Below are 27,959 nucleotides of genomic sequence, written 5' to 3' on the forward strand. Positions count from 1 at the left end.
TTTTCAGCACTGTGATTTCTGCGTAAGTTCCGATTTGCTTGCGCAAAACTAGGGCTGGTTTTACAATGTGGAAAGTTAGTCACACCTTGTAAAGGCCCATTCAAGCGACGGCATTTGGTATGCATTCCTGAGGGAGAACTCCACAGCAATTTTTAAATTCAAAACCGGCATGGGTTCCCCCCCCAGGAGCATACCAGGCCCTTAGGTCTGGTATGGGTTGTAAGGAGACCCCCCCTACGCCGAAAAATCGACGTAGGGGTCCCCCTACAATCCATACCAGACCCGTATCCAAAGCACGCTACCCGGCCAGTCAGGAATGGGAGTGGGGACGAGCGAGCGCCCCCCCCCTCCTGAGCCGTGCCAGGCCGCATGCCCTCAACATGGGGGGGTTGGGTGCTCTGGGGCAGGGGGGCGCACTGCGGGCCCCCCCACCCCAGAGCACCCTGTCCCCATGTTGATGAGGACAGGACCTCTTCCCGACAACCCTTGCCGTTGGTTGTTGGGGTCTGCGGGCGGGGGCTTATCGGAATCTGGGAGTCCCCTCAAATAAGGGGGCCCCCAGATACCGGCCCCCCACCCTAAGTGAATGGATATGGGGTACATCGTACCCCTACCCATTCACCTGTAGGCAAAAAGTAAAAGTTATTAAACACACAACACAAGGGTTTTTAAAATAATTTATTTTCTTTATCGTACATCACGGGACACAGAGCAGCATATTCATTACTATGTGGGTTATATGGAGTACCTTCAGGTGTTGACACTGGCAATCTCAAACAGGAAATGCCCCTCCCTATATAACCCCCTCCCATAGGAGGAGTACCTCAAGTTTTTACGCCAGTGTCTTAGGTGTTAGTCATGGTTTAGCTTGCCTCCGCATCCTTGGGATTAGGTGAGCTACCGGTTCTGTCCAAAAAAGCCTGAGCGCTAAAGTGGTCAGTAACCGGACCCCAAACCCTTGGGGTATAGCCCATAATGCTTTCTTTTTAAGAGAGCTGGACCCTGGGCCCAGAACTTAGAAAACCTTTGGGCGCCTAATGTTTTCTGTTTGCCAGGGTGCTGTATGGGTCCAGGACAGTGGATCCTTCATGGAAGAAGAAGGTTCCCAGGGCCTGAAGGTCTAGACATCCCCACGGAGATGGGGGAAGATTGGGCCTCTTGCTTGGCAAAGTCCTGCGGCATGGAGCAGGTAAGTAAGGGGAAAAACTTGCGGAACTTGGCTCTTAGCAAGTTTTTTCTGGGAGGTCACAGGGGACATGCCTAAGGTTATGCATTGCATCTGGCAAACCAGTCACATATCATGAAGATAGGATGGCTCTATATGTTATCATTCCCCATAAAAAGTGACCTCCCTGGTAGTGTTGGAAAAGCTGTGAGTGGGGCCTTTTGTGTACAAATGTATGTGTTGTGTCAGAGAGCTATGCTTACCTGCAAGCCTCCAGGCGATGCTCTATCCAGTCCTCTTCCTCATGCCTGCAAGGCAGGCAAAAAACGCTGACCTCCTCGTGTGTTCCAGGCCTGCGGCTGCAGGAACAGAGAGGCCCTTCCTCCCAACCCCCCCCCCCCCCTCGGCGGGCGCGCGCGCGGTGCGCGTGCACGTGTTATAGGCGCATTTGGCGCCGTTTTAGCTGAGGGGGAAGGGCGGGTCAGTGGTTTAAGGAAGGGCCGGCCCTTCCTTAGTGCCACAGCTCATTCAATACTTTGGCTTGAGGGAGGAAGGACTGGAGTGAAGCACGGGGCGCTGAGGACACACAGTGGCCAGAAAGAATACTACAGTCTTCAGAAGATTGTGGTTTAGCCTAGGAATAGGCTGTTTTTTCTTTTCCATCTCATAGTCTTTTCTTTGGCAATACTACTCAGGGGGATAGAATGTTTTTTCTTGCCTAGATTGAAAAAAAAAAAAAAAAGAAGAAAAGTTTTTTTCTTTTGAAAAAAAAAAAAAAAAAAAAAAAAAAAAAAGGTCATCTGGGGTAGAGGAAACATTTTTTTATTCCCCAAACAGGTGTTTGGGCATTTAACTATTTATAAGTCCCTGGTACCAATAAGTAGCAGGTGTGCCTCGGTATTGTACCATGGCATCAAAGAACAAGCCAGAGGGTACAAAAGGTGGGGATTCCCCCACAGAGTCTGAGGTCTCGGACAGAGCTATGCCGCTGCTTTCTCCACAGGGAGCCTTTGGGCCATCGGGATCTGGGGCTGGAGCTGACGCGAGTCAACCCAACCCTAAGATGGTCACGGAGGAGGTGTTGCTCACCTCTTTAAATGAGATGCGGAGAAGCATGGGAGAAATGATAGCCGCAGCTATGCGGGGTAGTAAGCGGAATAGATCTCCGTCACCCGTGCGCGGACCCTCGGAAGAGGAGGTCCTTTCCTCTGGGGAATTGGACGACCTCTTGGACAAAGACCAAGTAGGTTCAGGGATCGAAGATCCGGATACAGAGGAGTCTGGGGCAGTCTCCCTGAGGGAGAGCTGGTGGATTCAAGGCTTGACAGACTTGGTCCATAAGGCATTCAACCTGCCTGTACCAGATCTCCAGGTATCGACGATTTCAGCTTTGGGCTCACTGAGGGCGCCTCAAAGCAGTGCTGTGTTTCCGATCCATCCTCTATTGGAGGGAGTCTTGTTCCAAGAGTGGAACAAACCAGACAAGGTGTTCTTACCACCTAAGAAATTTTCTGTCTTATATCCTATGGAAGAAAAGTTTTCCAAGAGATGGGCTTCTCCTGCAGTAGACACAGCCATCTCATGTGTTAACAAATCGTTAACATGCCCTGTAGAGAACGTACAGGTTTTCAAAGATCCAGTTGATAAGCGCTTGGAAGCACTACTTAAGAACTCCTTCACTTCTGCAGGGGCAGTAGTACAGCCAGCCGTGGCTGCGATTGGAGTCGCTCAAGCTTTATCAGATCAATTTAAGCAAATGCTTGAACTTATTCCTGCCGAGCAGGCAGAAGAGTTTTCGGATGTCCCTAAGGCCATATGTTTTACGGTAGACGCAATCAAGGATTCCATCCAGCAAGCGTCACGTTTATCGTTATCCCTTATCCATATGAGAAGACTCTTATGGTTGAAAAGCTGGGAGGCTGAGCCCCCATGCAAGAAGCTCCTGGTAGGGTTCCCCTTCCATGGAGGACGGCTCTTCGGAGAGGACCTAGATAAATACATTCAGACCATTTCAAGCGGCAAGAGTACACTCTTGCCAACTAAGAAGAAGGTTCAGGGGCCTGCGTTTAAACGACAGTCCTCCCCTGGGCAGGGGCCCTCTAATGCCAAGCAGTATCGACGGCCTCCTGCAAGAGCAAACTTCGGCTTCAACAGCAGATCAGAAGGACAGGCTGTTAGAGGCAAGAGGCAGTGGTTTCGCAAGCCAGCAAAACCAGCCCCCAAGTCTACCTCATGAAGGGGCGCCCCCACCCACGAAGGTGGGGGGAAGGCTGCGACTCTTTTCGGAGATTTGGGAAGCCAGCATTCCCGACGAGTGGGTACGGTCTTCCGTGGCCACAGGCTAAAAGCTAGAGTTCCTAAGGTTTCCTCCTCCTCATTTCCAGGAGTCGAGGATTCCAAACGATCTGGAGAAAGGAGCCGCGTTAAGATCGGCTCTAGATCATCTACTTTCCCAGGGAGTAATAGTAGAAGTACCAGTCCTGGAACAGGGGCTGGGTTTCTACTCCAACCTAATGGAGGCTACGGCCCCCCGGGTGTTCACGAAGGTTCTAGCTCCAATCCTAGCCAAGCTAAGGATCCAAGGGGTCACGATCCTAGCATACCTGGACGACCTCCTAGTCATAGACCACTCGTCTCCCGGCTTGGAGCGAGCAGTGGCCCTCACGGTCCAATACCTCGAGAGGTTCGGCTGGGTCCTAAATCGAGAAAAGTCAGCATTCCAGCCCACAAGGCAGTTGGAATATCTCGGCATGAGATTAGACACAGAACAACAAAGGGTGTTCCTACCTCTGAGGAAGGTCAAAGCCATCAAGGAATTAATCCTACTGGTTCTAAGCAAGAAGGAACCGACTATTCGCCTATGTATGAGACTACTAGGCAAGATGGGGGCTACATTCGAGGCGGTGCCATACGCCCAGAGCCACACTCGCATCCTGCAGGCAGCCATCCTGTCAGCATGGAGCAGAAGGCCACAGGCCTTGGATATCCCGTTGCCACTCTCATCAAGAGTCCGGCAAAGTCTGTGTTGGTGGTTAGACCCTCAGAATCTACTGAAGGGAAAGTCTTTCAACCCAGTGGCTTGGAAGATAGTGACCACAGACGCCAGCCTGACGGGCTGGGGAGCGATTGTGGATGGTTCCACTCGCCAAGGTATTTGGGCAAGGCCAGAGAAGCTTTTACCCATCAACATCTTGGAGCTCAGAGCGGTTCGACTAGCCCTCAGGGCTTGGACGTCGAAATTGCAGGGGTTCCCGGTGAGAGTTCAATCAGACAATGCCACGGCAGTGGCATACATAAATCACCAAGGGGGAACCAGGAGTCAGGCCGCTCACAGAGAAGTGAGCTTGATTCTCCTAGGGGCAGAGGCTCATGTGCCCTGCATATCGGCAATATTCATTCCCGGAGTGGACAACTTTCAGGCGGACTTCTTAAGCCGCCAGACTCTATTGCCGGGGGAATGGTCTCTGCATCCACAAACCTTTCAAGCACTCTGCCAAAAATGGGGAGTGCCGGACGTGGATATCATGGCATCGAGACTCAACAAGAAGCTAGACAGGTTCATGTCCCGCTCAAGGGATCCGATGGCCTGCGGAACCGATGCTCTGGTTTGCCCTTGGCATCAGTTCAAACTTCTTTATGCGTTTCCCCCGCTCCAGTTACTACCCCGCCTGCTGCGCAGGATCCGGGTGGAGCACATACCAGTCATCCTGGTAGCTCCAGCATGGCCCAGAAGGGCATGGTACTCACTAATCTTAAGGATGGTAGTGGGAGACCCTTGGACTCTTCCTCTACGGCCAGACCTGCTATCGCAAGGTCCGATCCTCCACCCTGCCTTACGGCATCTAAATTTGACGGCCTGGAAGCTGAATCCCTGATTCTCAGGGGTAGAGGTCTGTCTCAGAAAGTAATCTCTACCCTAATCAGAGCCAGGAAACCGGTCTCTAGGGTGATTTATTACAGGGTCTGGAAGGCCTATGTAGGCTGGTGTGAGTCCAAGCGATGGCTTTCTCGCAAATTCACCATTGATAGAGTTTTAAGTTTTCTCCAGCTAGGAGTGGATAAAGGATTGGCATTAAGCACAATCAAAGGACAGATTTCTGCTCTGTCAGTGTGGTTTCAGCGGCCGCTGGCCACCCACTCGCTGGTTAAGACCTTCCTTCAAGGGGTCTTACGTATTAAACCTCCAGTTAAATCCCCGCTTTGCCCGTGGGATTTAAACCTTGTTCTGTCAAGTTTACAGAAACAACCGTTTGAGCCGTTGGCTGAAATTCCTTTGGTTTTACTGACAAGGAAGTTAGTATTTTTGGTCGCCATAGTTTCCGCAAGAAGAGTATCGGAACTGGCGGCCTTATCCTGTAAGGAACCATATCTTATTTTTCACAAGGACAGGGTCGTTCTCCGCCCTCATCCTTCCTTCCTACCGAAGGTTATATCCAGTTTTCATTTGAACCAGGATTTGGTATTACCATCCTTCTTCCCTAAACCTACTTCCAGAAAGGAAGGGTTGCTGCATACCTTGGATATCGTCAGGGCCATGAAGGCCTATCTTAAAGCTACAAAGAAGATCCGGAAAACAGATGTGCTGTTCATATTACCGGATGGGCCCAAGAAGGGGCAGGCAGCTGCAAAGTCCACCATTTCTAGGTGGATTAAGCAATTAATCACTCAGGCCTACGGCTTGAAAGGGTTGCCTCCTCCAGTATCATTAAAGGCTCATTCTACTAGGGCCATGGGCGCCTCCTGGGCAGCGCATCACCAGATCTCTATGGCTCAAGTTTGCAAGGCGGCAACCTGGTCTTCTGTCCACACGTTTACAAAATTCTACCAGTTGGACGTAAGAAGGAATACTGATACAGCCTTTGGGCAGGCAGTGCTGCAGGCTGCAGTTTGAGACCCTCGGATTCCGGGGGCTCCTCTTTTTTGAGTTAAATTTAAAATTTAAGATTATTTTTCTCAACTAAGTTGGATTTATTATGATTTGAGTATTTCTCTAAATTAAATCCTTTTGTCTTGGAGATGTTCTCCCTCCCCTCATTGTGAGCATTGCTTTGGGACATCCCACATAGTAATGAATATGCTGCTCTGTGTCCCGTGATGTACGATAAAGAAAAAGGGATTTTTAATACAGCTTACCTGTAAAATCCTTTTCTTGGAGTACATCACGGGACACAGAGCTCCCACCCCTCTTTTTGGGGACCATTTTGGGAGGCATACTGCTTGCTACAAAACTGAGGTACTCCTCCTATGGGAGGGGGTTATATAGGGAGGGGCATTTCCTGTTTGAGATTGCCAGTGTCAACACCTGAAGGTACTCCATATAACCCACATAGTAATGAATATGCTGCTCTGTGTCCCGTGATGTACTCCAAGAAAAGGATTTTACAGGTAAGCTGTATTAAAAATCCCTTTATTCTGCTCCGGAGGCCCCCCCCTGTCTTCTTTATTAGCTCTAATACCAGGGGGGCTTCTTCTTCCGCTCTCCAGGGGTGTTCTTCCACTCTACGGGGGGGGGTTTCTTCTTCCGCTCTCCGGGGGGGGTTTCTTCTTCCGCTCTCCGGGGGGGGTCTTCTCCGCTCTCCGGGGGTCTTCTTCTATCTTCGCCGCTCTCTGCTGTTGACTCGGCGAACCCCGGTTCTTCTGCAGCTGTCCGGTGCCTTCTTCTTCAGCGCTGGCTGCCTGCTATCTTTGTGTGTTAGCTCAATTACTAGCAGGCAGCCAGCGCGGTCTTCTGTGACGTCAGGTTCTTCTTCTCCCCTCTTCCGATGTTGACTCGTCGCCTCTTGTCACTGCAATGATGGAAGCGCGCCTTGCATCCCATTTATATAGGCATCACCGTCCCATCATGCTCCGGCAGGTACCCACGTGGTGGGTGCCTACCCACGTGCACCCACCACGTGGGTACCTACCGGAGCATGATGGGCCCGCAGACCCCGACAACCAACGGCAAGGGTTGTCGGGAAGAGGTCCTGTCCTCATCAACATGGGGACAGGGTGCTCTGGGGTGGGGGGGCCTGCAGTACGCCCCCCTGCCCCAGAGCACCCAACCCCCCCATGTTGAGGGCATGCGGCCTGGCACGGCTCAGGAGGGGGGGGGGGGGGGCGCTCGCTCGTCCCCACTCCCATTCCTGACCGGCCGGGTAGCGTGCTTTGGATACGGGTCTGGTATGGATTGTAGGGGGACCCCCTACGTCGATTTTTCGGCGTGGGGGGGTCTCCTTACAACCCATACCAGACCTAAGGGCCTGGTATGCCCCTGGGGGGGGGAACCCATGCCGTTTTTTTCTTTGAAAATTGGCATGGAGTTCTCCCTCTCAGGAATGCATGCTGAGCGACACTGTCATTTTTTTAAATAATTATTTGTTTTCCCGGCGCGTATATTTTTTTTCACCCGTCGCAACTTTAGTGTCCCGTCGCAATCCACAAAGCCCGGCGTCAATTACGTTCGCACGCTGCACGTCGGGAAAATTACGTCACACGCATGCGCAGTACGGCCGGCGCGGGAGCGCGCCTCATTTAAATTTTAAACGCCCCCCGGAGAGGAGGACCGCCTTGCGACGGAGGCACTTAAGTTACACGGCCTGAAATTTCTAGGTAAGTGCTTTGTGGATCAGGCACTTAGGTAGAGATTTTAAGTCAGTGTAACTTAACTGCTGAAAGTTAAGTTAGGCAGCTTTTTTGGGAATCAGGCCCAATATGTTCTTTATATATTTATGTCACATATAGCCAGCAATCTAATGCTATTTCTGATGATCTACAGAAAAAGAGAAGTTGTGTTTTGTGTGCATACTTGACTTGGCTTTGTGTAGAAAAGCTTGCGATGGTCGGGTCCCAAACCATTTTGAGAATATGAAACTTAAAGGGGTTGTAAAGGTTTGTTTTTTATTTTCTAAATTGGTTCCTTTAAGCTAGTGCATTGTTGGTTCACTTACCTTTTCCTTCAATTTCATTTTTTTTATTATTTTGTTATCTTTATTTAACCACTTGACCACCAGGCACGTAAACCCACTTAATAACCAGATCAATTTTCAGCTTTCGGTGCTCTCACAATTTGAATGACAATTACTCAGTCATACAACATTGTACCCAAATTAAATTTTCGTCCTTTTTTTCACACAAATAGAGCTTTCTTTTGGTGGTATTTAATCACCGTTGGGTTTTTATTTTTTGCGCTATAAGAGAAAAAAGACTGAAAATTCTGTAAAAAAAGTGAATTTTTCTTTGTTTCTGTTATAAAATTTAGCAAATTTAGTATTTTTTCTTCATTCTTTTGCATAATGTGAAAGATGAAGTTAAGCCGAGTAAATAGATACCCAACATGTCACCCTTCAAAATTGCACACGCTCGTGGAATGGCGCCAAACTTTGCTACTTAAAAATCCCCATAGGCGATGTTGCAGGGTATTGTGGGGTATTGCAGAGTATTGTGGGGTATTGCAGAGTATTGTACAGTTTGGTTATGTTGCAGAGTATTGTTATGGGACAGGGATGGCTGAGCAGGGATGGATGGCTGGATCTGTGACTGCATTTGTCACAGATCCAGCCCACAGCACTCGTGCTGCATCCACTCTCTCCCCTCTCCTCTCACACTGTACCGCTCGGTACAGAGAGGGGAGGGAGGAACCAGCGTCATCACATGACGCCGGTTTGTTTACAAGTGATCGCTCCGTCATTGGACAGAGCGATCACATGGTAAACCGCCGCTATCAGCGGCGATTTACCGTGATCCGGACCCATCGGTCACGGACATTCCCATGTGCGCGCCCCAGGGGGCGCGCGGGAGCGCGATTCTGGGAGGACGTCCATGGACGTCCTCCCAGAGTTAAGGAACCGCCTTGTAGACGTCTTTCGTCTATAGGGCGGTGATTAAGTGGTTAAGGTATGCAGTGTATACAATATGACATCATAACACACACGTTAACCTATGAAATCCAGTAATAGGCAATAATAATAACTCGTCCAAGAAGTCTACATACATTAGAAAAATAACAGGCAAGGTTCCCTAACATAGTTATAACAAATAAGGAGACTGTGGTCTAAAGACTCCACAACAGTAATTTCCTGTTATTCAACCTGAACAGCGGAGGGAACCTCCAAACTCAAAATAGAGATAGTTTTATTGGAAGAAAGAGCATAAAGGAGGAGTGGTAGAGGGTAAGCAAGAGGAGTGGGGGGATGAAGGGTTCTGGCAGGATCGACGGTCCCAAGCTTAAAATTCTCTCAAAATAGGTTACTCAAATGTAGGACTTGTATTCGTCCGAGAATCGGAACAGATCCCAGTGCGTCCAGCGGATGTTGTGTTCTTTCTCCCTTTCCCCTAGGGCAGCTGTGAGCTGTTACATCCGCTGTATATCGCACACCCTAGCAAACCACTGTGACACCACTGGTGGAGATTGTTGCTTACTCACGCTGGAGACACACGCCCTGGCTGCATTCAGGAGATGTCTCAGTAAGGATTCGCTATATCGCTTACTAGACATGGGGGTAAGGTTTAGGAGTACCGCTGCCGGGTTGTCCTGAAGGGAGACATCTGTGATCTTGTGGATAATCTGCAGTACCTGCCTCCAAAAAAGGGTCAACTCTGGGCATTCCCAGAAGATGTGAAGTAACGTGCCAGTCTGGGTACCTTGATTTCCCTTCTAAATGTTTTTTTTCTTTGTCTGAATATTTCACTTCCTGTTTCTTTTCAGTAAGCTTGCCCCCATCATCCAAGCTGTTCTGGCTTGGGGTTAGTCAATGTGCTCGCCCCCTCCCTTGAGACTACATCCCTGCAGGGCGACGCTGTGAACGGCATTGTCGCCCCGCAGGGATGTATTACCATGGGAAGGGGGCCAGGCAGAACGGCTCAGATGATGGGGGCAAGCTTACTGAGGAGGAACAGGAAGTGAGAAATTCAGACAAAGAAAAAAAACATTTAGGCCCGGATTCACGTACAGCCGCGTAACTTTGTGCGGGGGCGTAACGTATCCTATTTACGTTACGCCTCCGCAACTTTTACAGGCAAGTGCCATATTCTCAAAAGAAAGTTGCGGCGGCATAGCGTAAATAGGCCGGCGTAAGCCCGCCTAATTCAAATTGTGAAGAGGTGGGCGTGTGTTATGTAAAATAACCATGACCCGACGTGATTGACGTTTTTCACTTACGACGCATGCGCCGTCTGTGAACATATCCCAGTGTGCATTGCTCCAAATACGCTGCAAGGCCGTATTGGTTTCGACGTGAACGTAAATTACGTCCAGCCCCATTCACAGACGACTTACGCAAACGACGTAAAATTTTCAAATTTCGTCGCGGGAACGACGGCCATACTTAACATTGGTACGCCTCATATAGCAGGGGCAACTTTTCGCCGGGAAAAGCCTAATGTAAACGGCGTATCTGTACTGCGTCGGCCGGGCGTACGTTCTTGAATTTGCGTATCTAGCTGATTTACATATTTCTAAGCGTAAATCAGCGTACACGCCCCTAGCGGCCAGCGTAAATATGCAGTTACGATCCGACCAGTGTAAGAGACTTACGCTGGTCGGATGTAATACAAATCTATGCGTAACTGATTCTAAGAATCAGGCGCATAGATACGACGGCTCAGATTTAGAGATACGACGGCGTACATGGCGCTACGCCGTTGTATCTCCTTTGAGAATCTGGGCCTAAGAAGGGAAATGGAAGGAAAAGGTAAGTGAACCAACAATGCACTAGCTTAAAGGAACCTATTTAGAAAATAAAAAATGAACCTTTACAACCCCTTTAATGCAAACTGTGCCCTTAAAGTGGAAGTAAACCCTCGTTTTCAGCCAAGGAAGCGGCCATCTTGACCTCTGTTTATACTGCAACTGCCATGTTGCTGTACATGTGACCTGTTATGAAACCAGCCATTGGATGGTTTGGCAGTTTGGTTGAGAGCACAAACAAATGTGACAGCTAGCATTTCCGGCATGCCGGGAATGTTAACTGTTTTTGTAACTATCAAATTGAAGGGTTTACTTCCACTTTAAGGACGATCTTCCTTTCTCTCGCGTTTGCCTTTACGCATTAGTATTACAAACGGCTACACGTGTTTGCTAAGGCTAGATTGTTGTTTCTGCATGTGGGTGCATTCCGTTTTCAGATTGACTCTCTCTTTTTTTCCCCTCTCTGAAGTTTTTTAGAGACATTAAAGTTATCCTCAGAAGAAGTTCTGACATTGAAGATGACACACTCAGCCAGTGGACTGCAAGATTGCCTGAGTTATATCGTTCAGGCTGTGTCTCATGGGGAAGTGCGTTCTGCTGTTGCTAGGATGAATTTTTATCTCCTAAATGACAGGCTGGTTCTAAACTGCCTCACTGACTATAACATGTCCGCCTTGAAGTGTTTGCCTTGGCATACTGCACTGAGCAGGTGAGAAGCTGTGCACAGATTCTAATATCTCTGATACAACTAAAATATTCATACGTGTGTGCATGATAAATACAGTGGCAACAGGATTTTAATGTGAGATTCAGGCATCATTAAGATTACATTTTTGGAATAAAGCAGCTACTTGGGCTAGCCTAATTTGTGCAGTAAATTATTTTTACAGCAAGGTGAAATACATTTTCAACCAGAATAAATGTAAACCTCAGGTGACTGTAATGTATTATGTTTTCCTATTTAATGACAATTTTCAGCTCATTTTCTATTTTCACTTATTAAACTGTTAACTTTGTGAATTATGTTTCCCAAATACATTTGGTTGGGCAGCAATGTTATTAATCCTAGATTGTATCTGTAGGCTGTAGTATGATAAAATGATGTTGTCTGCTTTGTCCTTGACTCACTCAGTACTAGAATCTTTTATTGGTTAAGCCATTATGAAAATGCTGGAAAGGGAAAATCGAATTTAAAAAGCCGTAGACGGGAGTGTTAAAGAGGCCTATTTATGTTTGTGCATTGTGCATGCTTTTACACATGTAGGATGGAACCTAAAGCAACTGTGAGAAGTGTGCAACTGTTATTTTTTTAGTACGGTGGATTTTATGTTTTAAATTCATGGCGTTCCCCCAAGGGGATGAATGGTAGTAGTGGAAAACAAATGTATAGCGCAATAAGCCACTGTGCACACAGGCAGCAAGTATTCTACTTTTTTTTTTCTTTTTAGTAGAATGCATGCAAAAATGCACTCCAACGTGTCCGAAATGCAGCACATGACAAAATGCGCAGTGGCTTGTTTAACCACTTGGGATCCGCGCTATGGACGAAAGACGTCCACAGCACGGCTCTCAAGTGCCGAGTGGACGTCTTTGGACGTCCTATTGTTGTCATTCCCCATGCGCGCCGCTGGGGGCGCGCAGCGGGGAAACAACGTGCCTGGCGCATCGCTCGGGAGCCGATGCGTGTGCCTGGCGGTAGTGATGTCCGCCAGACACCCGCGATCGTCGGTGACAGCAGGGACTTGGAGCTCTGTGTGTAAACACAGAGCTCCACGTCCTGTCAGGGAGAGAGGAGACCGATCTGTGTCCCTTTATATAGGGATACAGCATTGGTCACCTCCCCCAGTCAGTCCCCTCCCCCCCACACAGTAAGAACACACCCAGGGAATACATTTAACCCCTTCCTCACCCCCTAGTGTTAACCCCTTCACTGCCAGTCACATTTATACAGTAATTAGTGCATTTTTATAGCACTGATCGCTGTATAAATGTGTGTGGTCCCAAAATTGTGTCAAAAGTGTCTGATACATCCGCCGCAATATCGCAGGCCTGACAAAAAAATCGCAAATCGCCGCCATTACTAGTAAAAAAAAAAAAAAAAAAAAAATCATAAATCTATCCCCTATTTTGTAGGCGCTATAACTTTTGCGCAAACCAATCAATATACGCTTATTGCGATTTTTTTTAACAAAAATATGTAGAAGAATATGTATTGGCCTAAACCGAGGAAATGTTTTATTTTTTTTTTTTAAAAATTGGGATATTATAATAACAAAAAGTAAAAAATATTGTGTTTTTTTTTTTTCCAAAATTTTCAGTTTTTTTATGTTTATAGCGCAAAAAAATAAAATCGCAGAGGTGATCAAATACCAGCAAAAGAAAGCTCTATTTGTGGGGAAAAAAACAAAAAAAATTATAATTTGGGTACAGTGTTGTATGACCGCGCAATTGTCATTCAAAATGCGTCAACGCTGAAAGCTGAAAATTGGTCTGGGCACGAAGGGGGTTTAAGTGCCCAGTAATGAAGTGGTTAAAGTGACCTTGTCATGTAAACCAAACAAATGCTTGTATCCTTTAACTCTCTGCCACTGCGCCTGAATTGCGGTCTGATTGTGCAGAGCTCTGACAACACCTTGGTAACGTCAAAGTTTACTTGCTCCATCCTACCTCCCAATTTCTTCCATCACTGCCTGCCTGCCTCCTTAAAGGGTCACTAAAGGAATTTTTTTTTTTTTAGCTAAATGGCTTCCTTTACCTTAGTGCAGTACTGGTTTCATGTCCTCATTGTTTGTTTTTGCTCTGATGTTGCTGTAATCCTTCTCTGTTCTGGACACTTCCTGGTTGTCTGTTTCCTGATGACCACAGTACTGGGAGATTCTAGTTTAATTTTCCAAACCATCACTGCTCTATGGCTCTGTACATACACAGAGGCAGGATAACATGCAAAAAAGAAACTAGAGGTACATTATATGATTGATTTCTATCTATTTTTAATCAATTTGAAAAGGAATCAGTTAACAAGTGATGTGTTTATTTTACAATGCTGTTAAATCTGAAGTCAGATCACTAGCATACAGGTCATTCTCAAAAAATTAGCATATTGTGATAAAGTTCATTATTTTCTGTAATGTACTGATAAACATTAGACTTTCATATATTTTAGATTCATTACACACAACTGAAGTAGTTCAAACCTTTTATTGTTTTAATATTGATGATTTTGGCATACAGCTCATGAAAACCCAAAATTCCTATCTCAAAAAATTAGCATATTTCATCCGACCAATAAAAGAAAAGTGTTTTTAATTAAAAAAAAAGTCAACCTTCAAATAATTATGTTCAGTTATGCACTCAATACTTGGTCGGGAATCCTTTTGCAGAAATGACTGCTTCAATGCGGCGTGGCATGGAGGCAATCAGCCTGTGGCACTGCTGAGGTGTTATGGAGGCCCAGGATGCTTCGGTAGCGGCCTTAAGCTCATCCAGAGTGTTGGGTCTTGCGTCTCTCAACTTTCTCTTCCCAATATCCCACAGATTCTCTATGGGGTTCAGGTCAGGAGAGTTGGGAGGTCAATTGAGCACAGTAATACCATGGTCAGTAAACCATTTACCAGTGGTTTTGGTACTGTGAGCAGGTGCCAGGTCGTGCTGAAAAATGAAATCTTCATCTCCATAAAGCTTTTCAGCAAATGGAAGCATGAAGTGCTCCAAAATCTCCTGATAGCTAGCTGCATTCACCCTGCCCTTGTTAAAACACAGTGGACCAACACCAGCAGCTGACATGGCACCCCAGACCATCACTGACTGTGGGTACTTGACACTGAACTTCAGGCATTTTGGCATTTTCCTCTCCCCAGTCTTCCTCCAGACTCTGGCACCTTGATTACCGAATGACATGCAAAATTTGCTTTCATCCGAAAAAAGTACTTTGGACCACTGAGCAACAGTCCAGTGTTGCTTCTCTGTAGCCCAGGTCAGGCGCTTCTGCCGCTTTTTCTGGTTCAAAAGTGGCTTGACCTGGGGAATGCGGCACCTGTAGCCCATTTCCTGCACACGCCTGTACACGGTGGCTCTGGATGTTTCTACTCCAGACTCAGTCCACTGCTTCCGCAGGTCCCCCAAGGTCTGGAATCGGTCCTTCTCCACAATCTTCCTCAGGGTCCGGTCACCTCTTCTCGTTGTGCAGCGTTTTCTGCCACACTTTTTTCTTCCCACAGACTTCCCACTGAGGTGCCTTGATACAGCACTCTGGGAACAGCCTATTCGTTCAGAAATGTCTTTCTGTGTCTTGCCCTCTTGCTTGAGGGTGTCAATGATGACCTTCTGGACAGCTGTCAGGTCGGCAGTCTTACCCATGATTGCGGTTTGGAGTAATGAACCAGGCTGGGAGTTTTTAAAAGCCTCAGGAATCTTTTGCATGTGTTTAGAGTTAATTAGTTGATTCAGATGATTAGGTTAAGAGCTCGTTTAGAGAACCTTTTCATGATATGCTAATTTTTTGAGATAGGAATTTTGGGTTTTCATGAGCTGTATGCCAAAATCATCAATATTAAAACAATAAAAAGGCTTGAACTACTTCAGTTGTGTGTAATGAATCTAAAATATATGAAAGTCTAATGTTTATCAGTACATTACAGAAAATAATGAACTTTATCACAATATGCTAATTTTTTGAGAATGACCTGTATAGTCATTAGAAGCCCCTTGTACTGTACATGCATTAATACCGTTTAGTTATAATTTTTTCCCCCCAAATTTACTGAAAGCGGTTGTAAAGGTACATTTTTTTCCCCCTAAATAGCTTCCTTTACCTTAGTGCAGTCCTCCTTCACTTACAGTACCTCATCCTTCAATTTTGCTTTTAAATGTCCTTATTTCTTCTAAAAAATCCTCACTTCCTGTTCTTCTATCTGTAACTCCACACAGTAATCAAGGCTTTCTCCCTGGTGTGGAGTGTCGTGCTCGCCCCCTCCCTTGGACTACAGGAGAGTCATGACACCCACTAACACACAGCTCCTTTCTCTATCTGCAACGTAGAGAGCGTCCTGACTCTCCTGTAGTCCATGGAAGGGGGGCGAGCACGACACTCCACACCAGGGAGAAAGCCTTGCATTACTGTGTGGAGTTACAGATAGAAGAACAGGAAGTGGGGATTTCTCAGAAGAAATGAGAACATTTAAAAGCAAAATTGAAGGATGAGGTAAGTGAAGGAGGACTGCACTACGGTAAAGGACGCTATTTAAGGAAAACAAATTGTACCTTTACTACCCCTTTAAAATAGATGTCTCTAATCAGATCACATGATCTGGCTATCATCCTTCTGATTTGCTGCAGAGGCTTAATTTGGTAGCATGATGTAGTCTGGACGGAAATATGCGAAACGTTTACTAGGTAGGAGGCATTCTCCTGTAGCACACTAATAGGTAGATTCAGGTACATGGGTGCAAACTTGCGGCGGCGTAGCTTAGCCTGTTTAGGCTACTCCGCCGTAAGTTAGCTAGGCAAGTACATGATTCTCAATGTACTTGCCTGCTAATATACGGCGGCGTAGCCTAAAGCGGGCGGGCGTGCGTAAGGGCGCCAAATTCAAATGTGTTGGAGGGGGGCGTGGTTTATGGTAATGAGGCTTGACCTCACGTTTTTTACATTTTTTTTAATGCGCATGCGCCAGGCGCCTACATTTCCCAGTGTGCATTGTGGCTAAATACGCCGCACGGGCCTATTGATTTCGACGTGGACGTAAACAACGTAAATCCCAATTCGCGGACGACTTACGCAAACTACGTAAAAAATTTGAATCTCGCGGCGGGAACGGCGGCCATACTTTAACATTGTTATTCCACCTAATAGATGGAATAACTTTAGGCCCGCTAATGCCTTACGGAAACGGCATAAAACTACTGCGGCGAGCGGGTGTTCGTTCGTGAATCGGCGTATCAACTCATTTACATATTCTACGCCGACAGCAATGGAAGCGCCACCTAGCGGGCACCTGAAATATTGCAATCTAAGATAGGACGGCGCAAGCCGTCGTATCTTAGATGTGTTTAAGCGTATCTCTGTTTGAGCATACACTTAAACATAGGTCAGCGTAGATTCTGAGTTAGGTCGGCTTATCTACTGATAAGCCGGCCTAACTCTTTCTGAATCTACCTATAAATCAGTGGAATTGTTGCCACTTTTATTACAACAAAGTATTATAAAAGGACAAGGCACCGTAATTGGAGGAAGGATTGCTAGAGATGAATTTAAAGACGTGTAAAATATAACCATGTGTGTTAATATACAGGATATAGTTAACTTTGTCACTTCCATTTTTCTTTGTTAAATGCTGTAAACCTAGTAGATGGAGGCACTGCGGCTGCAGCTTGCGTTGCCCCAAGCACTGGAAAGGTTAATGTTTGTTCTTTCTCCTCTGTAGGTTTTTGCTGGTTCAACCAGCATGTGCTGAAGATGAAAAGCTCCTGGCAGATGTGATAAGTTTCCTAAACAAGATCCTGAGAGAACAGAGTAGAAGCTCAGATTCACAAGATCTCCAGTGGATACTGGAGATGCTACTTAAACAAGTAAGAATAGTACCTCCGAGTGTTGCAATTGCCATTTCTGACAGATGATGCAGCATTAACATCCATGGCCAATAAAGATAATTTAGCTGTAAAGGGTATACATTTATTTTGTTCACCTGCCAAAGCAATTCTGGTGGGAGCACTGAATCTGTCTCTTACAATGCTCCGGGTCTCAATAAAAAAAGCAAACACAGCAGCAGGAATGACATTGTATGATAATCAGGAAACATTATTTGGTTCCTGGCACAATGAACTATTCAGCCTGAGTATTTATAATGATTCTGTCCTGCCTTGCATTTATGTGCTAATGCAGTACTGGGAAATCTGTGCCTTCGCTATAGCTGTATACTTATTTTTCTTTGTATGTGTGTGTGTATATGTATATATATATATATATATATATATATATATATATATATATATATATATATATATATATATATATATATATATATATATATATATATATATATATATATATATATATATATATATATATATATATATATATATATATATATATGTATATATATATATTAATCTCTTAATTTATAGCAAGGTAGAATATCCGGTAAGGATTTGGGGTCTTTCCTCTTGTAACCCTAAATGGGTTTAACCACTTAAGCCCCGGACCATTTTGTTGCTAAATGCCCAGGCCAGGTTTTGCGATTCGGCACTGCGCCGCTTTAACAGACAATTGCGTGGTCGTGCGACGTGGCTCCCAAACAAAATTGGCGTCCTTCTTTCCCCACAAATAGAGCTTTCTTTTGGTGGTATTTGATCACCTCTGCAGTTTTTATTTTTTGCGCTATAAACAAAAGTAGAGCGTCAATTTTGGAAAAAATGCAATAGTTTTTACTTTTTGCTATAATAAATATCCCCCAAAAACATATATAAACATTTTTTTTCCCTCAGTTTAGGCCGATACGTATTCTTCTACCTATTTTTGGTAAAAAAAATCGCAATAAGCGTTTATCGATTGGTTTGCGCAAAATTTAGAGCGTTTACAAAATAGGGGATAGTTTTATTGCATTTTTATAATTTTTTTTTTACTACTAATGGCGGCGATCAGCGATTTTTTTCGTGACTGCGACATTATGGCGGACACTTCGGACAATTTTGACACATTTTTGGGACCATTGTCATTTTCACAGCAAAAAATGCATTTAAATTGCATTGTTTATTGTGAAAATGACAGTTGCAGTTTGGGAGTTAACCACAGGGGGCGCTGTAGGATTTAGTGTTCACCTAGTGTGTGTTTACAACTGTAGGGGGGTGTGGCTGTAGGACTGACGTCATCGATCGAGTCTCCCTATAAAAGGGATCACTCGATAGATGCAGCAGCCACAGTGAAGCACGGGGAAGCCGTGTTTACATACGGCTCTCCCCGTTCTTCAGCTCCGGGGAGCGAGCGCGACGGAGCGGGAATCCGACCGCCGCATGTAGCGGGGGGGGTCCCGATCGGACCCCCGACCCGCGGAAAGGCATGGACGTACATGTACGCCCATATGCCTGTACGTGCAATTCTGTGGACGTACATATACATGCGGCGGTCGGCAAGTGGTTAAAGAGACCCTGTCGCCAACTTTAAAAATATATATATATTTTTTTTTTTTTAAAAGCCTATGGCATGTGAACACACCCAAAAAACTCCACCTGGTGCAGAAAAAATGTGCACACACATAAAGAGCGTTCACAAAAATGTGCAGATGGGTGCAACGTCAAGTGGTCCTCCTGTGAAGAAGGGACCCAAAAACCCTCATTTCCTGGGGCGTTAGGCTCCAGACGGGGACTAAGGTACTGTGGTCCGAGCCACCGAAGCCGACACGGACCCAACTTCCTTGGAGGGACTGCCGAAACGGAACCCTCCCAGTACTAGGTGGAGCTCCCCCGAAGAGAGACCCCATGAGAGCAGGTGAACTAAGCCAGAAGGCCATGTCCACCCACTCCCAAGACGTTCAGGGCTGGCCCGAGGACCGGCACCCTAATAATCGCACAGTGAACAAAACGTGCACAAACAAAGATAAGGCACAAAACGTGACAAACATAGGCTTAGATAAAAGAAAGTGGGGGAAAGGGATAGTGGAGAGAAGAGTGAAGAAGTGGTCATTGTGGTATACAATGACTAGGCCCTCCGGCCAGGAATAAAAATGTCCTCCGGTCCTAGCCAAAAGGCCCGGCCCAGGAGGCAGGTGCTAAAAAAAGCGTGTATCTAGTGCATTGACTGTGGTATCTTTAAATCAATGTGACCCTCACTCAGTGATTCTTAACTTAAAAATAATGAAGATGGAAGTACAAAAAAAATAAAGTATTTTAAATTATTACGTTTTGTTTTTTTTCCCCAGAATAAACATTTTTTTTTCTTTCTCACTCATTGAGGGACACTGGTCTATCACATTGATTATACTGCCTCAGGAGAATTGGACACTGGGAGTGTGAAAAAATAACTGCAGAGTATAACCCCTCCTATTACCACCAGTATGCCAAGTTTTTTGCTAGTGTTTTTGGAGAATGAACATCTTTTCTTCAGCTCTGTTGGGAAAACTTCAACCAATTTTTTGTAGTTTTTGTTCTTCATTTTTTTTTTCTTTATTTTCCATCAATCCAAGATTGTTCAATATACTGTTAAAGCTGGTCTCTTAAGATTGCAGCTATCTGACACGGCCTGTCCTCAGCTTGGTCTTTGGTGTCCTACAATCTGACTCCTCTGGACTGGATGTTACAATACAGGGGCCAGCCTGGAAGTTACCTTCAGGCACTGGACTCCACAAAAGAGAGACAAACACAAGATGACAGGCAGGAAGGAGGGGGTGAGGGGGGAAGAGCAGAAAGGACAGCGTATGATGCAGGGGCACACTTTAATCATAGGAAACAGGGCAGAGCACCCCTGATTTTAATGGCCTGTTTAGAGATGCCATACAGGAAGTGCCAGATTTTTTTTTTTTTTACCGTTTGGGGGGGGGGGGGGGGGGGGGGTATTACACAGCACAAGCACTGTGGGCACACCATTTTTTTTTTTTAAGGGACCAGACAATCCATTTTTTTTAACAAACACTTTAATGCTGAGGGACTGAGCTCTCCATCTGCTGGGTGGAGTCTCGAGCATCCACTATCTTTACTACCATTTTACCTGTATATAATCAAGGAAGCATTTTCAGCTGCTGCTATAGCACTACAGAGTATCATATTGAACTATATCTCCAGTCTTTTCCTCTTGCCTACATTGACATCTTTGGTCACCTCCGGCCATCTGACCTCCATATTGGTACGTGAGTACCTGAGGCTTTGCCTCGTAAACTGAGCTTTGTTGCCTGTTTCTAGACCTGTAGATGTGATGGTTTTGCTGCAATGGGTGATACGAGCTCAAACTCCTCCCTAATGTTTTCATGTCCTCCTGAAGGTACCAACATCCGCACTCTTAACTCCTGCTTCCCTATGCTTATAAGATCTACTTTGTCATCAGAGCCTTTGGTTCGCTCCACCAGATGAATAAAATCCCTTGTTGTTGACCGGGTCTCTACTACAATCTAGTAAGACTTTGCGGCTACATTCACTGAGTTTCTGGCCAGTTCTGACAATGGAGGCTCCAAGCATGCTCCCACCTCCCCATCTATAAAGATACCTGAGCCATTGGTTACAGTCACTGATTGCTGCAGTGTCTACCTGGCAAGATTATTGTTAAGGAGTCAGTGTTTGGCTGTTACTCCAGACTTAAGATACTGTTTCTGCTCCTATGGATGTGGTCTGTTATGCCCTGTATCTAAGGATCAGCCTGCTGTCTTCCCAGGTTTTTCAGAGTTCCTTCAGCTGTAAAAAGACTAGGGGCCCGGATTCAGAAAGGATGTAAGTCCAAATGTGCGCCGTCGTATCTATACACTTATTCAGGAAAGCAGATACGCCTGAATTTTGGCAAGATACGACCGACGTAAGTCTCCTACGCCGTCGTATCTTGGGTGCATATTTACGCTGGCCTCTAGGGGCGCTTCCGTTGATTTACGCGTTGAATATGTAAATGAGCTAGATACGCCGATTCACGAACGTACTTGCGCCCATCGCAGTAAGCTACGCCGTTTACGTAAGGCGTACGTCCGGCGTAAGTTTACCCCTCATAAAGCAGGCGTAAGTCATGTTAAGGTATGGGTGCGGGAACAGCGTCGTATTTTACGTTGTTTACGTAAGTCGTACGTGAATGGGGCTGGGCGTAGGTTACGTTCACGTCGCATGAATTGGAGCCGGCGTATCTTAGGGAGTAAATTCGACGTGATTCTGAGCATGCTCGCGCATGCGCCGTTTGTTCGGCCATGCATTTACATGGGGGTCACGCTTCATTATAATACAACACGCCCACTGCCTTGCTACTTTGAATTACGCGGGCTTATGCCGGCCCATTTACGTTATGCCGGCATAAATATGGGAGCAAGTGCTTTGTGAATACTCAGCTTGCCTCTCAATGTTATGTCGGCGTAACGCATATGAGATGCGCTACGCCTATCTAAAGATGCGCCGATCTCTCTGAATCCGGGCCTAGGACACAAATACTCTTCAAGGTCAGGTCTCCCCAAGCAGTCGCATTTGCACATTAAGGAATGAGCCTTAGACCTGGGAGCATTCCAGGACTTGCACTGCAGGTGGACAACGTCAATTGTGGGCCACGAAATATTTTGTATCAGCTGCATGCTGAACAGGCTTGTTTCCTGATCCAGGAATCCTCTTGTCAGTAGAATGCTCTGATGACTCCATGGGATCTATGCAGCTAAATCTAGAGATTTCCTCCTTGTTCACTCCCCAAATCTGAATGGATTTGGGGAATAAATATCATATTTAGACCTGTGTCTCCTCTAGGCTCAAGGTTTGGCAGGATTTTTACGCAAGGTTTGCTTGGATAGGTAAGCGTTAAGCTTGTTCATTGGCTCTATCAAGTCTATAATCTCCCTTGGTAATTTTTGATGAAGAGATTTACCCTCTATTTTCTCTTTAATCCTTGAGTTCCCATTTGCCAATCCTGACCCATGAGATTGAACCTTTGTTTCTGTGTTCTTCGGAACTTCCATTACTTTTCTTGTAGGTAGTTCTCTTGAACCTACTGTATTATTTGGATCAAGTGAGTTGAGGCCTAGGACCTTCTTCTGACATAGCGCAGCTCTGACCTCCCTCTACCCTCCCTCTTCCAGGGCATTGTTTTCAGGTCCATCTGTCTGATACCAGCTCTCCAAGGCAAACTTCTTTATTCTCATTGAGTATTGACTCCCAATTGGACGTTTGCTCTGTTCCTGTAAGAAATATGTTTTTGTTACATCCTTCTGGTTGAATCATGTAGATTAGCTTCCAAGTTTATTATCTGTTTTCTTCCCATTTCAGATATTCCACACTAATTGTTTTTAAGGGGTTGTAAAGGTTTTTTTTTTTTTTTTTCTAAATAGGTTCCTTTAAGCTAGTGCATTGTTGGTTCACTTGCCGTTTTCCTTCGATTTCCCTTCTAAATGTTTTTTTTCTTTGTCTGAATTTCTCACTTCCTGTTCCTCAGTAAGCTTGCCCCATAATCCGAGCCGTTCTGGCTGGGGGTTAGTCAGCGTGCTCGCCCCCTCCCTTGGGACTGCATCCCTGCAAAGGAGACGCTGTGTTCAAAAGTATTTTTATGTTTTTTCTCTGGCCTTGTTTTCATGTTCCTGTTACCAAGTGGGGGTTGTGGCCTCATCCTGTGCCATCTTCAGACGTTAATCCTTCAGGCGACTTTTGAGCGACTTTCAAGCTGCAGGCAGTCTCCATTTTTTATTCTGTTCTTGTTGGGCCTGTTAACATTTGTTTGCTGTTTGCCCACCCCTTGGTTGGACTGCTTTTGGATGTCCTGAAGATGGAAGACTTCTTGTGTCCCTTAATAGAGGACTATGAAAGGATTGACATTGGTCCCACTCCACTATGTTTATGACAACGCTTTCCAACAAAACTGGGACACACCAGTAATAGGAGGGATTATTCTGAGTTAGCCAACCGTTGTTTCTGTCAGCTAGTGTCCAATCCTCCTATAGGTGGCAGTATAACCTGAGGGTGGTTTTTGTGTCCCTCAATGGATTTCAAAAAAAGGATTTAACAGTGAATACAATTTTTTTTTTTTTTTTTTATTGCCTCGCAATTTTTTTCTGAACTTGCTAGGAAATTGACACTTCAGTTTATTCCAGAAAAAAAAAACTACAGTGGTGAAAGAGAGCAAGCAAAGCAGTGGCTCCACTCCTACTCCTACACTTACTCTTACAATCACAAAATACTAAAACACCTAGGCTTTTAAAACACCAGGTATCAAATAATGACCGTCATATCGGCATACATAATTTTATTTTTACATAATATAAAATGATTGTACATAAAACACATTAAAAAAGTAGGGAAAGGATTCTGATCCATTAATATATGTGTACCCAAAACAAATATCCAGCCCTCTACAAGCTTATTAGAATTGTAAATCAAGATAATCAAATGCTCTGTCAAAAAATAGACCATGTACAGTGCTATAAATATATTCATTCTATACAAAGAGGGAGGAGAAGATCTACATTGTTATACTCGGTTATTGGATACACTTATTGTTTTTGTTTTATAGATTGAAATATAGTGTCCAATATGTACTGCTCCAAATGAAACTGCTTTAACTGCGAAACGTGTACAGATCTTCAGTGACCCTCTTTGTATAGAATGAATTGATGTACATTTGTAAAAAGCTTACAGAGGGCTGCAAATTTGTTTTGCAAACACCTATATTAATGATTCAGAATCTTTTCCCCTCCTTTTTAATGTGTTTTACGTACAATCTTTTTTATGTTATATAAAAATAAAATTACGTATGCTGATATGTGGTAGTCATTATTTGTTACTTGGGGGCAGATTCACAAAGCAGATGCGCGGCGTAATTGAAAAATGCGCCGCGCGTATCTTTGTGCCGTATCCTCAAAACGAGATACGCCTGAAATTCTGTTTTTTCCGTCCTACCTAAAAAAATTACACCGGCGCTTCTTCGAGCGCAAAATACGCTAGACACACCGCTGTTTTGATGGGCAAAGATGCAAATGAGGGAGATAAGGCAATCCACAAAATTAAGTGTGTGCGGCGTAGATTACGCCCTGTGCGCATCTGCTAGTTTCATGGTGTAAAATTACACTTTATAAAAGGTGCCCTAACTTTACACTAGCCGTGTAAAGGTCAGCTAAAGCAACACCATTAAGGAAGAGCTGAGCACACAGACTTGCAGGACAACAATCTGTATGCCAACATGCCAGGGGCATCCATGCTCATAACTATACTAGTGACTTTAGTAACCGAGGGTACCCCCTCTTCTGAGGGAACAGCAGTCAGGAGACGCCTCGCAGAATGCATCTTTGCACAGTAAACACACACATTAATCATGGCACAATGAGAATGCACGCATGCACACCCACTGTGGTCCCTAGCACAGACGCATCACATGCACATCTAATTGGATTAGATCCAAGTACCCCCAATGGTACTTGGGAGCAGTAACGCCATGCCACGGCTCCAACTATGTCACTGTGCATTCATGGACCTGGGATCACTTCTCCCTGGTCCTGGGGATCCCTACTCCACCAAAACTGAGGGTGACACCCCTTATTTAATCAGGAATGCCCCCCCCACATTCATACATCATTCACACCCATAAAACAAATCATAAGTACAGTATAATAAAAAAAAAAAAACAAAAAAAAAACAAAAGTACCCCAAAAGTTGGCGGCGGCGAGAGCTACGCCTGGGCCGCCCATGGCCACGGCCAACCAGGGGAGACTCCTGGGGGGGGGTGAGCAGGGGAAGGAGGAGACTCATGGGAGGGGGGTGAGCAGGGGAAGGAGGAGCCTCCCCTGGTGATTGTCCTCCTGCTGGCCTGCCCTACAAGGCCACTGCAATTCTGTTCAGACCCAGAGTGAGGGCAGCTGTATTGGCCTGGACAGCCCGGGTATTGTCCTGGACAGCCTGGGTCAGGGCACTCACCTCCTGGGCCACGCCTGTTGTGTCGGTCTGCAGCTCACACATGCATGTGATGACCGCCAAGGAGTTTGTGGCCACATCAGTGAGTGACTCCTTAATTGAGCCAAGGCTGTCCTCTATCTGGGTCAGAGTCTGGTTGATCTGACCCAGATGGCGGGTCTGAAGGGCATTGTCCCTCCGCAGACTGGCCGTCAGAACCTCGGCCACCCCCCTGGTCTTCTGGGTCGCCTTCCTGCCTGCAGCTGAGGCTTGTGGGCTGGGAGGAGGGGAGTGAGAGACCATTGTGGGGGAGGCCTGTTGGGGGAGGAGTGGGAGGGGCTACCCCTGATGGAGGCCTGACTGCTGCCAGCCTCAGGAGTAGCCTCACGGGGAACCACATCCGAAGACAAAAGGATTTCCCTGGCAATCTTCATCCTCATCCTCCCCCCCTCATCCCCCCCTCAACCTACTCATGAGGGGAGGTGTGGCCACTCCCCTCCCCTGGGGACTCCTGCCATTCTTGGGGCTCTTCTGAAGCCTGTTGTCCTGGGGATGGTGCAGCCTGGCCTGATGGCCCAGCAATCTCCTGGCCTGATGGCCCAGCAATCTCCTGGCCATCTGTGGAGGACACAAAACATTCACAGGTTGGAGGATCCACACACTTGGCACATCTTCCCTTCCCCCACCCACACATGCTAATCACCAGATAGAAAAACCCCAAAATTACCTGTCCTCACAGGAGAATCAGATTGAAAGCCAGGCAGACCCACCACCTGCTGGCTATGGAAACACTGGGCCACTGCCCATTCCTCCTCAGTCAGCCTGACGAAGCAGGGTGGTCCTCCTCCAGTGCCCGTGGCATGGGCATTTATTTTGGCCATCTTGTCCCGGACCAGGCTCCTAAGATCGTTGATCTTCTTTTGAATCCCACTGGGGGTCCTCGTTTCCCCCCCCCCCCCTACCGCATTGATCTGATCAGTAATTTTTTAATGATCTCCTTCCTCCTGGACGGGGTGGTGTTCCGGCTCTCAGGGCCATGCAAATAACGCCCGAAACGGGTGATGGCCCTAGCAAGTATCTGCTTTTCTCTGTTTGAAAAATTCAGCTTCCTGCGCTTCGGTGTCATAACACTCAGCACCAACAAAAAAACAAACACAACAAACAAACACAAATACTCACACAACAAACACACACAAAAATCAAACCACACAAGCAGACAGCTAATACAAATTCAAAAACAAACACCGAAAAAACAAACAGAAAATACACTCAGAAAAAAAAAACAAACAGAAAATACACTCAGAAAAAAACAATCAGAAAAAACAAACAGAAAATACATTCAGAAAAAAAAACACAGCTACTACACTCTACTACTCCTCCAAATCTTTTATCTAACACTAAACTCACCAACACACACCAACAGACGACAGAGCACAAGCAACTTGCTCTAGGAAAGGAGAACACAGGGATGTACTTTTGCAAGGGAAGTGTGTCTGTCTGGGGCTATTTATACACAGGGCGATTCTCAAACTAAGTACGCTTGGCCTTTTACCTATCTCACTGATTGCGCCGAGCCGAGTTCTGCACATGCCCAGTGAGGTGCAGATTCGTGCGCGCATGCGCAGTACGGCTGGCCCTCATTTGCATGGGGTCACGGCTCATTACAATGGAGCACGCCCACTTCCTTCCCACTTGCAATAACCCCGCCTTACGCCTCGGGATTTAAGTTACGCTTGCGCAATTTTGGGCGCAAATGCGCTGTGGATACGGCACTTATGACACAAAATTAAGGCGCCGTAACTTAAATGACATATGTTTGGAGTAACTTAATTTGCGCCGCTCTACGTGAATCTGGGCCTTGGTGCCTGAAAAGCCCGAGGCCCAGATTCACGTAGGGAGCGCGTATTTGTGAGCGGCCATAACGTATCCTATTTACGCTACGCCTCCGCAACTTTGACAGGCAAGTGCAGTATTCACAAAGCAAAGTTGCGGCGGCGTAGCGTAAATAGGCCGGCGTAAGCCCGCCTAATTCAAATGTGGAACATGTGGGCATGTTTTATGCTAATTTATTGTGACCCACGTAAATTATGCTTTTTACGAACGGCGCATGCGCCGTTCGTGAAAGTGTCCCAGTGCGCATGCTCCAAATTAACCCGCAAAAAGCCAATGCTTTTGACGTGAATGTAAATGATGCACATCCCTATTCGCGAACGACTTGCGCAAACGACGTAATCGACGGAAAATTTGACGCTGGCCCGACGTCCATACTTAACATTGGCTGCGCCTCATATAGCATGGGTAACTTTACGCCAGAAAAAGACCAACGTAAACGGCGTATCTGTACTGCGACGGCCGGGCGTACGTTCGTGAATTGGCGTATCTAGCTGATTTACATATTCTAGGCGTAAATCAGCGTACACACCCCTAGCGGCCAGCGTAAATATGCAGTTAAGATACGACGGCGTAGGCGACGCTGGTCGTATCTTAGAAAAATTCTGGCGTATCTGATTCTTTGAATCATGCGCCAAGATACGACGCCTCAGACTCAGAGATACGACGGCGTATCTGGAGATACGCTGTCGTATCTCCTACG

At 46.1% G+C, this 27,959-nt stretch overlaps 1 protein-coding gene across 1 annotated transcript in view; it reads left to right on the forward strand.

Annotated features, from left to right (window-relative positions):
- The window catches only part of RTTN (rotatin), a 329,764-nt gene that overhangs the window by 137,648 nt on the left and 164,157 nt on the right, over positions 1 to 27,959 (forward strand). The window contains exons 26-27 of the mRNA XM_040353902.1: positions 11,302 to 11,541; positions 17,254 to 17,398. Of these exons, the coding sequence (XP_040209836.1) occupies positions 11,302 to 11,541; positions 17,254 to 17,398 (385 nt within the window). The remainder of the gene's footprint in view (positions 1 to 11,301; positions 11,542 to 17,253; positions 17,399 to 27,959) is intronic.

Source organism: Rana temporaria, chromosome 5 (genome assembly GCF_905171775.1).
Source record: "Rana temporaria chromosome 5, aRanTem1.1, whole genome shotgun sequence".
NCBI classification, from domain to species: Eukaryota; Metazoa; Chordata; class Amphibia; order Anura; family Ranidae; genus Rana; species Rana temporaria.